The sequence below is a fragment of the Xyrauchen texanus genome, chromosome 20 (genome assembly GCF_025860055.1).
Source record: "Xyrauchen texanus isolate HMW12.3.18 chromosome 20, RBS_HiC_50CHRs, whole genome shotgun sequence".
Lineage (NCBI taxonomy): Eukaryota > Metazoa > Chordata > Actinopteri > Cypriniformes > Catostomidae > Xyrauchen > Xyrauchen texanus.
Window position 1 is genome coordinate 38,421,518 of NC_068295.1, and position 14,697 is coordinate 38,436,214.

General features: G+C 38.9%; 1 protein-coding gene across 1 annotated transcript in view; it reads right to left on the reverse strand.

Moving 5' to 3' along the window:
* LOC127661064 (ribosomal protein S6 kinase alpha-2) overlaps nt 1–14,697 on the reverse strand; it is a 96,449-nt gene that overhangs the window by 7,993 nt on the left and 73,759 nt on the right. The window contains exons 11-19 of the mRNA XM_052151621.1: nt 14,254–14,318; nt 13,159–13,261; nt 12,071–12,201; nt 8,787–8,912; nt 8,535–8,624; nt 5,617–5,775; nt 5,117–5,278; nt 3,111–3,187; nt 1,973–2,090 (exon numbers count right to left, since the gene is read on the reverse strand). Coding sequence (XP_052007581.1) covers nt 1,973–2,090; nt 3,111–3,187; nt 5,117–5,278; nt 5,617–5,775; nt 8,535–8,624; nt 8,787–8,912; nt 12,071–12,201; nt 13,159–13,261; nt 14,254–14,318 — 1,031 coding nt within the window. The remainder of the gene's footprint in view (nt 1–1,972; nt 2,091–3,110; nt 3,188–5,116; nt 5,279–5,616; nt 5,776–8,534; nt 8,625–8,786; nt 8,913–12,070; nt 12,202–13,158; nt 13,262–14,253; nt 14,319–14,697) is intronic.

A 14,697-nucleotide genomic window follows, 5' to 3' on the forward strand; every position in this document is an offset into this window, starting at 1 on the left:
TCACTTTCAACTGCTTTTATTTTCAGCAAAATTAACAAGTGTAAATATTTGTATGAACATAAAAAGATTCAACAACTAAGACATAAACTGAACAAGTTTCTCAGACATGTGACTATAGTCAGTATCTGGTGTGGCCACCAGCTGCATTAAGTACTGCCGTGCATCTCCTCCTCATGGACTGCACCAGATTTGCCAGTTCTTGCTGTGAGATGTTACCCCACTCTTCCATCAAGGCACTTGCAAGTTCTCAGACATTTTTGGGGGAGAATGGCCCTAGCCCTCACCTCCGAACCAACAGGTCCCAGACGTGCTCAATGGGCTTGAGATCAGGGCTCTTTGCTGCCCATGGCAGAACACTGACATTTCTGTCTTGCAGGAAATCACGCACAGAACGAGCAGTATGACTGGTGGCATTGTCATGCTGAAGGATCATATCAGGATGAGCTTGCAGGAAGGGTACCACATGAGGGAGGAGGATGTCTTCCCTGTAATGCACAGCATTGAGATTACCTATAATGGTAACTATCTCAGTCCGATGATGCTGTGATACACCGCAACGGACCATGAGGGCCCATCCCTCAAATATTTACATTATATTCATGATGTTAGCCAGAGGGAAACTGGCCCCCACAGTGAGTCTGGTTTCTCCCAAGGTTATTTTTCTCCATTAATCTACATCTTATTGAGCTTATACAGCTTGCTCACTGGAGTTATTAATACAACTATTATTTAATTATTTTTAAACACGATTAAGAATCATATTTTATCTAATTACACAATGATGATTCATTGACTTCATAGACATTACAGATTTAGCGTCTGTTAATGCTGATCTTCTGTAAAGCTGCTTTGAAACGATGTGTGTTGTGAAAGGCGCTATACAAATAAAAATGACTTGACTTGACCATCAAGTACAGAGCTCATTCCTTCGACGATAAACGCGAGTATGACCATCACCCCTGGTGAGATAAAACCGCGACTCGTCGGTGAACAGCACTTTCTGCCAGTCCTGTCTGGTCCAGTGAAGGTGTGTTTGTGTCCATAGACGATGTTGTTACTGGTGATGTCTGGTAAGAACCTGTCTTACAACAGCCTACAAGCCCTCAGTCCAGCTTCTCTCAGACTATTGCAGACAGTCGGAGCACTGATGGAGGGATTGTGTGATCCTGGTGTAACTCGGGCAGTTGTTGTTGCCATCCTGTACCTGTCCCACAGGTGTAATATTCGGATTTACCGATCCTGTGCAGGTGTTGTTACACATAGTCTGCCACTGCAAGGATGATCAGCTGTTCTTCCCATCTCCCTGTAGTGTTGTCTAAGTCGTCTCACAGTACGGACATTGCAATTTATTGTCCTGGCCACATATGCAGTCCTCATGCCTAAAGCATGTTCACGCAGATGAGCAGGGACCCTGGGTATCTTTCTTTTGGTGTTTTTCAGAGTCAGTAGAAAGGTCTCTTTAGTGTACTAAGTTGTGAGTAACTGTGACCTTATTTGCCTACCGTCTGTAAGCTGTTAGTGTCTTAATGACCGTTCCAAAGGTGCATGTTCATGAATGGTTTATAGTTCATTGAACAAGCATGGAAAACATTGTTTAAATCCTTTACAGTAAAGATCTGTGAAGTTATTTGGATTTTTACCAAAGTATCTTTAAAATACAGTGTCTTGAAAAAGGGACATTTCTTTTTTTGCTGAGTTTATGTATTGTTATTTTGAAAGACTTAAATATTATTCATTCTTGTGTTCATTTAGTGAAAAACAGTGTGGGAAAATATGGCAGCCACTGTTTTAACTAAATTTGAATTCATTTGACTTTTTTGCAATAAACATTTTGAATCTATTTAGCAACAGCCTACAATGGCTAAGTAGATTATAATGGCTTAGCTACAATATATTTCTTCTCTTTGACAATTTGACATGTTTTGTAATATATTTTCTGTGAAATGACTTAAGAAGAAAAAAGTAAGCAGACCTTTGCTTCATCAGAGACTGTGTCCCAGTTGCCCCCTGACAGGGCAAATTTCCCACTGCCAATGCGGGCCAAGATCTCCTCCGGTGTGTCATTAGGACCATTAGCAAAGGGCGTGAAGCTGTGGGAGAGAATGAGTGCTCAGTTTGTGAAAGAACACATCAAAGTGTCCTTTCATCGAAACAGCGAAAACAGATAGAAGAGAGTGGCTTATTTGTGAAATACCCCCGTTTCCACAGAGTTATTTTTATCCTGCACATATGCCGAGGACGGAAGAGTGAGATGTATTTTTTTCAAATGTCCTGATTACACAGAGGTTTAAATCTCAATCCATCGCCAGGAACATTAAATTGAGAGTGCTGCTTGGCCTCTGATAGCTTTGGCATTGTGTTTGGTACAATTACTCTGTGTGTAGCGGTGACTTGGCACAGCTTACCTAGTAATCCCCTCCAACCTGGTCTAGAAATAGTCCCCTCGTCAGGGCAATGGGAGAAAAGATGCTCTAAATTGTGTTTTGACTGGTTTGTGTTAATGTCAGATGGGTCACTTATAATTTAGTTGAAAATTACAGCTTTATATAAATACCTAAACAAAGCTCACGTGGTCAAACTGAATTGAATAAAAACTCTTCTGATTGTATAAAAGTTTTAACCTACATACAGCATGCCTACATGAAGACTGTCAGGTCATTAAGAGCACAACATGGAATCAGCTCATACTGAGATTATTTTAACTGCACGATAACATGATAAGAAGTGGGTACATGTGACAATCGGATTACATCCAGCAGGAATAATGGACTTTTTTTGAATTTCCTTATGTGAGACAAGCGATTAAGTTTGTACGTTTTGCTTGACTAGGGCTGATCTTCTTTCTACTGCTTTCAAAGTTGGGCTCTTAACAACTATACTATTTTTGTGTCAAAATGATGGGACAAATAGGGGATACATAACACTTTACAGAGCCAAAATGCAGTAACTACACCAACACTGAAACTGAGAATGGTTTCTAAAATAGTTTCATAATAGTTTCTCTCTTTTTTGACCAAATGTGTAGTTACTGCGTATTGCTTTTGCAGCGCAGCATACTCATATGGCTTATATATCATACTGTATATCCAGTTAAGACTTTCTCGACTCACCCTGCCAGCATGGTGTACAGTAAGATCCCCAGACTCCAGATGTCGCAGGCGGCGTCATAACCCTGTTTCTTCAGGACCTGCGTGACATACGGGAGAACATATGATATAGAACACACATCTATTTAAGCGATACAGGCCATTGTTAGGCATGAAGTGCACTATTTTCACAATAAAGCACAGCTTTGAGTGTCTAGTAATTGCTTTTATGAAATGGTTAAAACATGAAATATTAAGGTTAATCTCATTACCGTATCCCAAAAAGGTCAAAAAATATTAAAAGATTATAATTTTTTTTCAATTGATAAAACTGGTTTTAACTTAACATGTAAAAATTAAGTGGAGGCTCTAAAATGTATGTACAGTATTAACGTGCATCAGATTCCATAAAAATATATAACTATATACTATATCTCATAACCACAACATGCCAGCCAATTTCACACTTTGTATTTTTTTTTTTTCCGCTTAATCTAAATAGGTTTTTTAATAACGATGTGTCTACTGCACTGAAAAAAAAATGTTTAGTAAGATTTCTATTTTTCAAGTAAATTTTAATGGTATAGAATTAAGTCAAATCAACTTAACTTCATGACAATATATTGATTAAAGTGAGAGAGTAAATTTAACTTAAACATTTCAGTTCATACAGTTACTTCAACTTTAAAATATTTAATACTTAAACATAGTACAATTTTTATTAGACTTAAATTGAAAGGTGCACTCAGTATTTTTTCCCATTAAAAAAGTTTTCCTCCTATATAAATGAATTGTACATTTAAAACATGTATATATAATCATGAGCACTCGCATGAGATGAAGACTCAAGTCATATCAGTAAACTTATAAAAGCTCTTTTTTCCTACATGGGGCAGGGGTGCCTTATGGGGGCGGCCATTTTAGGATCACATGACCAGCCAAATACTACTTGCTTAATATCAGTAACCGTCCTGTTAGTAGACACTTTAACTTGTGGATTAAATTAATCATGGTTGACTGTGAATAGTGATTTTCTACAATGGCACCTGAAACTGAAAATAATTGCAATTGAATGATGCTGCATCCACGCCACTAGGTGTCAGTGTATGTCCAAGACGACATGAACAAAACCTAATTCACCTTTAAGTGCAGCTTTAACTTTGAACTTTTTTAAACATTTCTTATACACATACTTTACAGTATTAATCATGTACCACATTCCATATGGTAGCTTCCCACTGGGAAGCTTCATACATGTTATATGGTCTATTAAACAACATCACTTTGCATAACACAGAAACATGATACAGAGCTGCACACTTAGACTTGAACACTTGGTGCACAAAACACTATGCTGGTAACAATCATAAGGTCATTTTGATCACGAACGCCTAATTTAACTTTAGGCTTCACAAAACAAGAAGTTACCAAAAGTAACTTGTAAATAAACAGGTGTAAATAGACCTGCAAACAGTGAAGCCATGCAAGCTCATTAATTATTCAAACCTGGTTCATGTTGGGAAAACTGTACTGTAAAATGTACTTATTTTATTTATAGGTTATCTACTTTATGCTTGATACATGATTACGCATTTTAATAATAACAAACACTGAAAAGTAATATTCACATATAAGCTAGAGTTTGATTTGAGTCCAAATGTAGAATTTACTTCATATTTTCAAGTTCCACTAACTTTTTCAATATAGAAAGTACTTAATCGTCTCTGCTATATTTACTACACCACAAAATAGTTTTTTTCAGAGTGGTTGATCTAAGGTTAATGTTCAGATTTGCCATTTAATAATTGTTTACATTTTCTTGTCTGTCTAAACACTTAAGGTACTGGTTCATGTTTTAGTAATGATAAGTCGATGTAATAATGAGGTTGAAAGTTGCGGTCTTTAATGCGGTCATTGTTGTTACTGTATAGGGATTTTAGCTCGGCATTCAGGTGATGAACATTTAGAAAGAACATTTGATGAAGTTCTTTCTATACAGTCTGAAAAATATCCCTATTGCTTTAAGGTACCTCTGGTGCTACAAAGTTGGCAGTGTAGCAGGGGGTCATGAGCAGACCGTTTTCTGCTCGCAACTGTTTGGCAAACCCAAAATCACAGATTCGGATGGACTCCGGATCGCCTGTCTCGTCAACATACAGGATGTTACTGGGCTTCAGGTCTCGATGCACAACCTTCACACAGAAGAAGACTCAGTGATGTTTGAAATTGTGACTTACTGTAGTTGACCATAATGGATCTTGTATTTACAGTATGTTGTACAAAAATATTCATTTTCAAAAATGAAACAGGCCTATTGTATGAAAAAAGTGAATATTGTTTTTGTGGTACTCAATATTATGCTACAAATGCTGTTGATTGAGCTTAACTTTAACTGAACCCAGCATATTCCTTTAAGCATTATTTCATGTTATTAATGTTACTAATTCATCAGCTACACATAAACATAAACAAACTCATCGACACTCGATCTTCGATGTACTTTGTCCGCTGTAATAGTATGTAAACTGACCCCCTGTGAATGCAGATACTCCACAGTCTTAGTGATGGTACAGAGTACAGCTGATGCCTCTCGTTCGGAGAAGCATTTCTGCCGCAGGATCCTGTCCAGCAGCTCTCCACCTCTCATCAGCTCCATCACCAAATACACAAACTTCCCGTCATCATAGACCTGCAGCACACAGCACAGCAGTTGAGCACCTTTCACTGGCAGACATCAGCAGAGGGCTTTTGCAACCACAAGACAATATGTGGATTAAACTAGATAAACTAGATCAATTATAATGCAGATTAAAACTGAAGTGTGTTAATTTTTTCAATGTGAAAATGCCTTCTCATATCCCAGCTTAATACAAAGAGACAACTAAATGTAAGCCTGTGGCACTTTTAAAACATTGCTCTGTTTGTCTGTGCATTCCAACCAGCTCGAATCATCAATAATGGCTGAACATTTGGAATCAGTTTGGGGCAGGACTATCTGTTTGTCTGACCAAAAGCAGATGGGGATTGTTCGGGAAACCTGTTTGAAAACGCTAATTATTTCTGCAATTGCTCTTAGTGATCTAGAAATTACACTCTTTAGCTTTAAAATAATTTAGGTAAGACATTTCAAAATGATCTTTGTTTAGGTGCCCTAAGTATGGTTCAGACTACTAGGTCTCCTTAGCAAAACTATCTGTGACAAATTTGTATTGTATAAGTGGCAAACATGCGACAGTAGGTCAAAGGTTTTGCTCTTAAAGGGGACCTATTATGCAAAATTCACTTACATGGTGTTTGTACATGAATGCGAGTCGGCAGTGTTTGTTGCTGTAGTATCTGAAGCACAAGCTGTAAAGGTACAGCCCTCTTATGGAAAGGGGGCGGGGAGCAGCAGCTCATTTGCATTTAAAGAGACACACACGAAAACAGCGTGTTTTTGATTCCACCCAAAAAGAGGCATTTACAACATGGTATAATAAATGATCCGTGGGGTATTTTGAGCTGAAACTTCACAGACACATTCTGGGGACACCTGAGACTTATATTACATCTTGTAAAAAGGGGCATAATAAGTCTCCTTTAAAATCGGTCTGTGCTTACCGAAATGTGAATCACTGCCCCCAGTGGCCAAAGCTGGAAGCGTTTTTGAACGATAGCAATAGCATGGCATGTTGTTACATTATTTGGGGTAAGTTGTCACAATGGAATCGGTCATTAAACAAGTGGCGTCAGTTTCATCTAAACATAGGGGGGTGACAGGGGAATGTGTTCCCACCATCCCAACCACTATAACAAAATCGTTACCTCTCTTTAAATCGACACCTGCATTAAATAGATTAGAGGCTTTTCAGCTAAATTTAAAAAGTAGAACATTTACAAAAATGAGGTACAAAACAATTCATGAAACAACAAAAATGTAAAAAGATGATTAAAAAAATCATCAAAACATCAAATTGGCCAACAAATATTGCATTTGATACATTTTACAAATGTATGACATTTAAAAACCTGTGACAACCTGCACCAATAAAAATGTGACAACCTGCCCCGACCTGACTTTCCTGAAATGTACCTTTGTCCTAAGAACACACTTAAATCTTTCTGTAAAAATCTGCCTTCATAATACAGTTGACTCTTGGCATTATGTTTACTTGTTTACCCATGAGCTATAACAAAAATACATTTAGAATGAAAATATAATTTGGTGGGTAGAATTCCAAATAATATCCTAATTTAAGTGTTTTTTTTTTTTTAAAGTAGGTGTTTGAAACAAACACACAATAAATCTGTAAGAGAGAACACACATTTGTGCAATCAGACATTTGACTCCGAACGGATACTTCGATACTGGACTATACCAATACTTGTTTTTCTTTTCTTTTTCTAAGAACAGTTAATTTCAATGTTTTAATTAAAATGATTGTCTAAATAAATGTATTCATTAAAACTTTAATAAAAATGAAAATGGAACAATTCATTTTCAACTTTATATTGTATTATTTTTTATCAAATGAAGTGCTTTTATACAGAACCTGTGAAAGAGTTATTTTTGTCCAAAAAAGCACTGCATAACAGATATTGCTTAAATATAAAATATTTACTATTGACTTATTATTACTATTATTAGTAGTAGTATTACAGTGAATAATACATAACTATACAGTAGTGAGCCATTTCTGTGCGTTTTTGAAAGTAGTTTCTCACCTGTGCAGGTCGCTATGTGACCCAAAGTGATTATTAAACTGCAAAAGGCTGCTGTTTAATGAATGTAGTTTGTATGTGCCTCATGCCACAATGTAAATTAGCGCTCTGCCAGCTGTCATCTGCTACAAACAGAGTGTGAAATTCTCATGATGGTGTTTTCCGTTTATAAGCCAATGAGCTCTAAAAGGTATAGGCAGCAGTATGTCGGCACAACACCGGCCCCACACATTCACTTTAAAGTGCGCAGCACATGAAAACTATATATTTATCTCTTTAAGTCGCAGCGTTTGCGGTGTAATAATCACACTATAGGACATAACTGATTCAAATTTGTGAGCTGAATGTTTACAGAATGACACTCGTATGTCAGATGGTATCGGTTTTTGGTGTCGGAGCATTTTTGCGAGCACAAGTACAAGTACATGAGCTCAGTATCAGTCCCGATTCCATACCTGTATTGGGACATCCCTAGTTACTAAGACATAGCTATTGTGACATCTAGCCCGGGTCTCCCCTATATCTTAATAGATCTAAAGCCCATTTTAAAATAAAGACAGAAAAGTTACAAACTAAAAATTTCAAATGAGCTAACTATTTATAAATCAATAAGTATAGTTCATAAAGTGAAAACATACAGTGGATTGCAAAATCGTGGGCACAGATCAGATAAAAAAAAGAAGGCCCTCACAGCACTAAACATTCAGTGGAAATTGGCATTTCATTCTTTTTCATAGTGTGACTCACATCTTTGAGAGTAATGATGTTTGGGTGCTGGCCGTATCGCAGAAGGATCTCTATCTCTTCAGACGGGTCCTTCTTGGCTCTGTCAATAATCTGAAATGAAGTGGACTGGTCACAGCAGTGTCTGATAAAGCTTTAATCTGACACTGAACAATGCTGTTCTCTACGGCAATTCATCAACTGCTCCTGCTGTTCACTAAACAAGACTTTGTCAGACAAAAACATTTATTTTAAGTATGTTTTTAGAAGACTTACTTTGACAGCATATTCCACGCTGGTAATTCGGTGAACACAACGCTTGCAGATCGAATACGCTCCGATGCCGATATCCTCCTTTAACTCATAGCCATCAGTGAAATGAATGTTGTTGCCATGAAGTTGCTGCAATAAAATAACAACAGTCATGAACATACTGATTACAAATTGGTAATATTCAGTGGCTGCAAAATGTATCTAGACACTTAAGACACTTTAAAAGTGAATGTCATTGCATTATATAAATAAATCTAATCAGGTGGCATCTATTGTAATTATTTTCTTATATTTCCAAAAATCTTTGCATATTATTTTACCGTATTTCTCATATATTCTTCATTGCTTTGTAGGAGTGCATGGAGATACATGCTAAAAATATACAACAGACATATACTGTATGACACAAATGCAAATAACCAACAGCATCAGGTGAATGAAACACCTCTCGAAAGCAAATCACAACACAGGTTTAGCAATCTTCCCTCCACAAATAGCTGACCTCATGCATGTTCATGAGTGCTATCAGAGGAAGTTAATATTGTATGCTGGGCAGATGCCACATCACATAAGAATGATCTAGACAACAGCACTGCAGAGCAGATTTCTGCTTGTGTCAGACACATAGGGGCCTGTACGCTCTCAACAATCAAAACATCTTAACCTAGATACTTCAATAAATCACCTCTTTAGGTATGAACTATCTGGCAGAATTAGTCCATCTTATGTAATGTGGCACTCTTTTATCTTCTGATTTTGTGCTGTGCTACGCAACAGTGGTTCCTCGAGGAACATGTTTTGCTAGTTAGTTGCTAGTGTGTTGTGGGTGGCTGCCAGGGTACTGCTATGTGGTTGCGAGGGTTTTGTGGGTGGTTGCTGGGTGGTTGCTAGCGCTTACAAAAAATCAAACTCGCCACAAATTTGCCACTCTATATTTTCTCATGAAAATGAGCTTGAGATTTGCAGCAAATTATTACCAGAAGTTTGCAGCTCTTCACCAATAGTGGTGAACCAGATGAAAACCTTTGGAAACAGTAAACAATTTGCCGCTTATGGCAAACCTATGGCAACAATAAAAAGTTTGCCATAAAGCTCATTCGCATTATAAAAATAATGAGTGCCGACAAGTTTGCCAGAGGGGTTTGCCAGAACTGTCTATTTTACTAAGGGCGGGTGTTGTGGGTGGTTGCTAGGGCATTGTAAAGTGGTTGCAAGGGTTTTTTGGTTGGTTGCTATGTGGTTACTAGGTAGTTGTTAATAGGTTAGCCTATTTGTCTATTTATATAGACTTTGCTATATGGATGTTAGGGTGTTGTGGATGGTTCCCTAGGCTTTCTATGTGGTTACTAGGGTGTTGGGGGTGGTTTCCACAGTGTTGCTATGTGGTTGAAAGGGTTTTGTGGGTGGATGATGGGTGATTGCTAGGGTATTGTGGGTAGTAGTCATCAGGGCTTGACCTTTAACATGCACCCACCATCCAAATGCCAGTAGAAATAGGCGGTGGCAGGTAATTTTGAGGTCACCCTTACTAGCCACTTTGGCAGGTGGCCGCTGCCTACTAAAATTTATTTGTATTCATCCCGCACAGGGGCGTAGATTCAGGGGGGATAGGGAGGAGGAAACCCCCCCAATAATCAAGACAAGCAAGTACCACCCACCATTATTTATACCATGATCAATGGAAACATGTAAATGCTTCACGCTACAAACCCCCCAATATTCAAGACATATCTACGGAGGTTTCAAGTCCACCTCGCGCTCACGGTGGCCCGGTAAAGCATAGCGGACATTTGTGTGTCAGGATCAGACTGGGCTAGCGGACACGAAGGTGGCAGCCCAGGCAAGTCATCAGCATCAGACGCCGCTGTGACGCTCTCCAATGCAGCGGCGAAATCGTCATCCAAATCCGGGGGCTCGAAGGAGAATGCCGGCTGGCCACGAAGCGAGCTGCACTCATCCCGAGTTAGGACGGAAGCAAGCAAGCGTGCCGGGGGGGTGGGTGGATCATAGGGTTTTACCCAGCGAAACCGAGCCCGTTGTCATTCCCGAATGGCCTTCAACGCCAGCCGGGTCGTCCTCAATCCCGTGGAAAGAAGGAATGACGCGGGAGGCGGCTGATGTGGCTTTCTCTCGTGAGAAAAGAAAGCCGCGACCGCAATGTTGCCATGGCTATGTTCTCGCACTGAGAACATAAACCATTCATAAAACGCTGCCTGCGTGTGTTTGCAGCCCAGGCACACAAGACAGCTTTTATGACCATCAGAAGTGGAGAGAAATCGACCGCATCCAGGAACTACACAGCGGCGGAAGGGCATCTTTAAAAAGCCACATCCTGAAAAGGATGTTCAAAGCTCGCTTGTGTATGTTGCTCTTTTACCAGAAAACAAATTCATTAGAGGAAAATAAACTCTTTCAGAGAAATCTTTTAAAAGAAAAGCGCTGTCGAAGCGCCCAGGGGCAGAGTCTGCACAGCATGCAGAAAGAAGAAAGCCGCTGGAATGCGCCGTCAGATCCAACAGAAGCTCTCTTGCAGAGGTGGGTGAAGCAGTCGTGTGTCACACAGCTTGCTGATCACACAACCGTTCGGCTCCGAAGAAAAAATCTGTCTGGCATTCGCTCGCCCGCTCCCTTTATACCCGTATGTCTGGAGATGGGGCTTGCAAATTCTGTCTGACAACTTGACATTGGCCTTTTCTCAAGTTCAATTTCAGATGTACACGAGGCTCTCAGAAGAGACCCCTTGTGTCACTGCAATCGACACAACATCGAGTGAGTGACAGAAGGGGAACTTATGTGACCTTTTGAATTCTATTGAGAATCCTCTACTTTAACACGCTATATTGAGAAAGTCGAACCTCTTCAACTGACGAGGTAAATAAACATCGATTACAACAAGGTTTTAAAATACACATCATCCAAACGAAAAGATTTTCACACTAACTGGTAACTGGTATAGATGCATATTAAAACATTTAGGGCGAATCTATAAGCCTTAGTTTTAATATTAATAATTAGTCATCATTCACTCTTTATCTTTATCAGCTTAAACAGTATATTCCATGCAATGGGTACAATATGTCTAAAATGTGATTGAGGTATCATGTCTTTGGCACGAAGAGTGATTTGCCAGTTACCTTTTTTATTAAGGGTTAGACACAATGGTCACAGCTAACAGATCACCCTTAGCGGGAATTGAACCTGCAATGTTTCAGTTACCAACTTACCGGTATATATTTAAACACTATGTAAAACCAACCCACCAACCCAGTTCTCAGAGTCCTGCTAACCTGTACAATGGGGTTGGCAGTGTTTGGCTTGGTTTCAGCCAATGGTGGTTCTTGATCCAGGTTAGAGGCCACAAAGCTGAAGCCACGGAAGAGCTGGTGGGCGTGTGCACTTGGCGGAACACCGGGTGAGTCTGCAGATACACAGACACACACACACACACACACACACACACACACACACACACACACACACACACACACACACGTTGGTGCGGCTATCCTTACGAGGACTCACCACAGACATAATTATGTTTACACTGTACAAACTTTAGATTCTATAACCTAACTCTACCTCTAAACCTAACCCTCACAAAAACCTTTCTGCATTTTTACATTTTCCTAAAAAAATATGTTTTTTAAGCAATTTGAATTATGGGGACACTAGAAATGTCCTCATAAACCACATTCATAGCATAATTCACTTGTAATCCCCCCCAGTACAAAGTCTCTCTTTGAATGGAAACTCACAATTGATCCCCTCTGAGCGTATGGATTGACTGAATCCACTATGTGTTGGTGCTCGAGGGCTCCAGTTAAATAGGTTCTGCAGTGGTAGCTCATTCTAATTTGTTTTTTAAATCTCCCCATACTTGGTGGGCACATATTGTTATGTAAGACCAATTCCCAACTCTCTGTCTGTCACGTTGCCTGTCATTCTTTAAGACGTATGGTAACAATCTTTTCCTACATTGGAAAGATTCTTCTAATAAACATCCAATAAAATACCATATGGGTATCTCTGTTGCAGAGTAAATAATTTAGAAGTGAGGTGTGAAGTGTGTAATTTTTTTCAATGTTAAAATACTTTTTCCTATCTCAGCCTAATATGTAAAGACAACTATAGGTAAGCCATACGTTGGTTGATTTCAATGATAAGTGTACGTCAAACACTGTGCCTCTTTAAATATCAAAACATTACTCTGTTTGTTTGAGCATCGTGACCAGTCCGACACAGCAACACTGGCTTGATCAATAGCCTAAGTTTAAATTATGAGTTGCTTGTTACTTGGCGAACTACAGTTTCTTCCCAAAGCTGTTGAGTTTTACAGGTACAATCCACAAATCAACTAAAATTCAGTATCAGGCACCTGTTGGTGTGCGGGATGTGAACTCTGGGTCAAAATGGAATGTGTCCTCAGGTCGGCCCACTGCTGGTCTGAACGGAGGCTTGATTTCACGTCTATACAACTTCTGTTAACAGATATGAAAGAAATATAAAGTAAAATCATGGGTAATCATTTACACCACTGAAGACCCACATGCTAATGTTGAGGGTTAGATGTGTTCTACTTTGAAAAACTGCAAAATGAAACAAAATGTGGTGTGACATCTTATGAATTTTGAACACTGAAAATGCAATAAAAAGAAGTGTAGGCTACTATGAGTACATGGAAGGGGCGGAGTTGCATGGCTGTGATGCTGGTCTGACAAAACAATTGTAAATAATGGCGAATGTAGCAACTAGTGAAACTTCAGTGAAGACAGCACCTTACAAGTGCAAGTTGAATGTTCTACCAACACCCCACGCAGTGTGAATATGCACATTATTTGAAATACAAGTGTTGAACTGAGGATGGCTAATGCGCTAAAGTTTTCGGCAACATATCACATGCATTTGAAACCTCACTTCCTTCAGCTGTTAAAAGGCGAATGCTACGCTTTAAACATCCATTCACTACATGGCTGAATATATAGTGTATATTGTAAGTACACAGTGAATAGTGCATCATTTAGGACACAGCTATCGATCAGCATTGGTCTTATTAGCATTAGCATTGAAACAAATAATTCTGACATGTTGTGAATGCAGCATAATGTTTATTTTCGAAATAGCATACTACCATACTACTCTTACTATTTTTGCAGTATATAATATGTATACTGTGCACAGGATGCGGTTTTCCAAAAAAGTACACTATGCAACAGAGCGCTCTGTGAATGTTTTGGTGTTTTTGAGAAACAAAATGACTTGGGACTTACTACCTTTAAAGTAACATTGCATTTAATCTGAATGCTGTGTTACTTTAAAGGTAGTAAGTACTTAGTAGTTTTTTCCAGTTAAAAACACTGTCTTGTAAAATTGCCACTAAGCTTGATATTAAACAGATTAGCATCCTAAATTTAAAGTTAGATTAACACAGCATTGATATATCAATAAAAACTGACAAGAGTTTAAAACTCACATTCCAGTCTATTGTTGCAAAAAAGATATGCCGTTTGATTTCTTCCACTCCATCAGGTCCTGCGCCTGCAGAACAAGCAGACGACAGTCAATCAGATAACATGGTGCAAGGACATGTTTTGTAATTCTGTACAGCATGAACAGCCTCAAATGTCCCATAAAACCAATCTGTCACCTATTTAAAGGATGAAATTGCGTTGAAACATAGTCTGTCAGTGAGTCAGGCAAGTGCTGAAAGTCCTCAAATATACTTTGTGCTCTGTGTCCCATCATGCTTGCCATAGCTAACAACTGAAACATGAACATGAATGGGATTTTTACTTCTGAAACCCTACTGTTGCTCTACATTGCCTGCCCACAATCTTATATCTAATACATACTGTATTTCACAGAATGTATGCAGATCTGGGTGAAGATGCAAACAGCTAATCTGAGACAGAGTGCT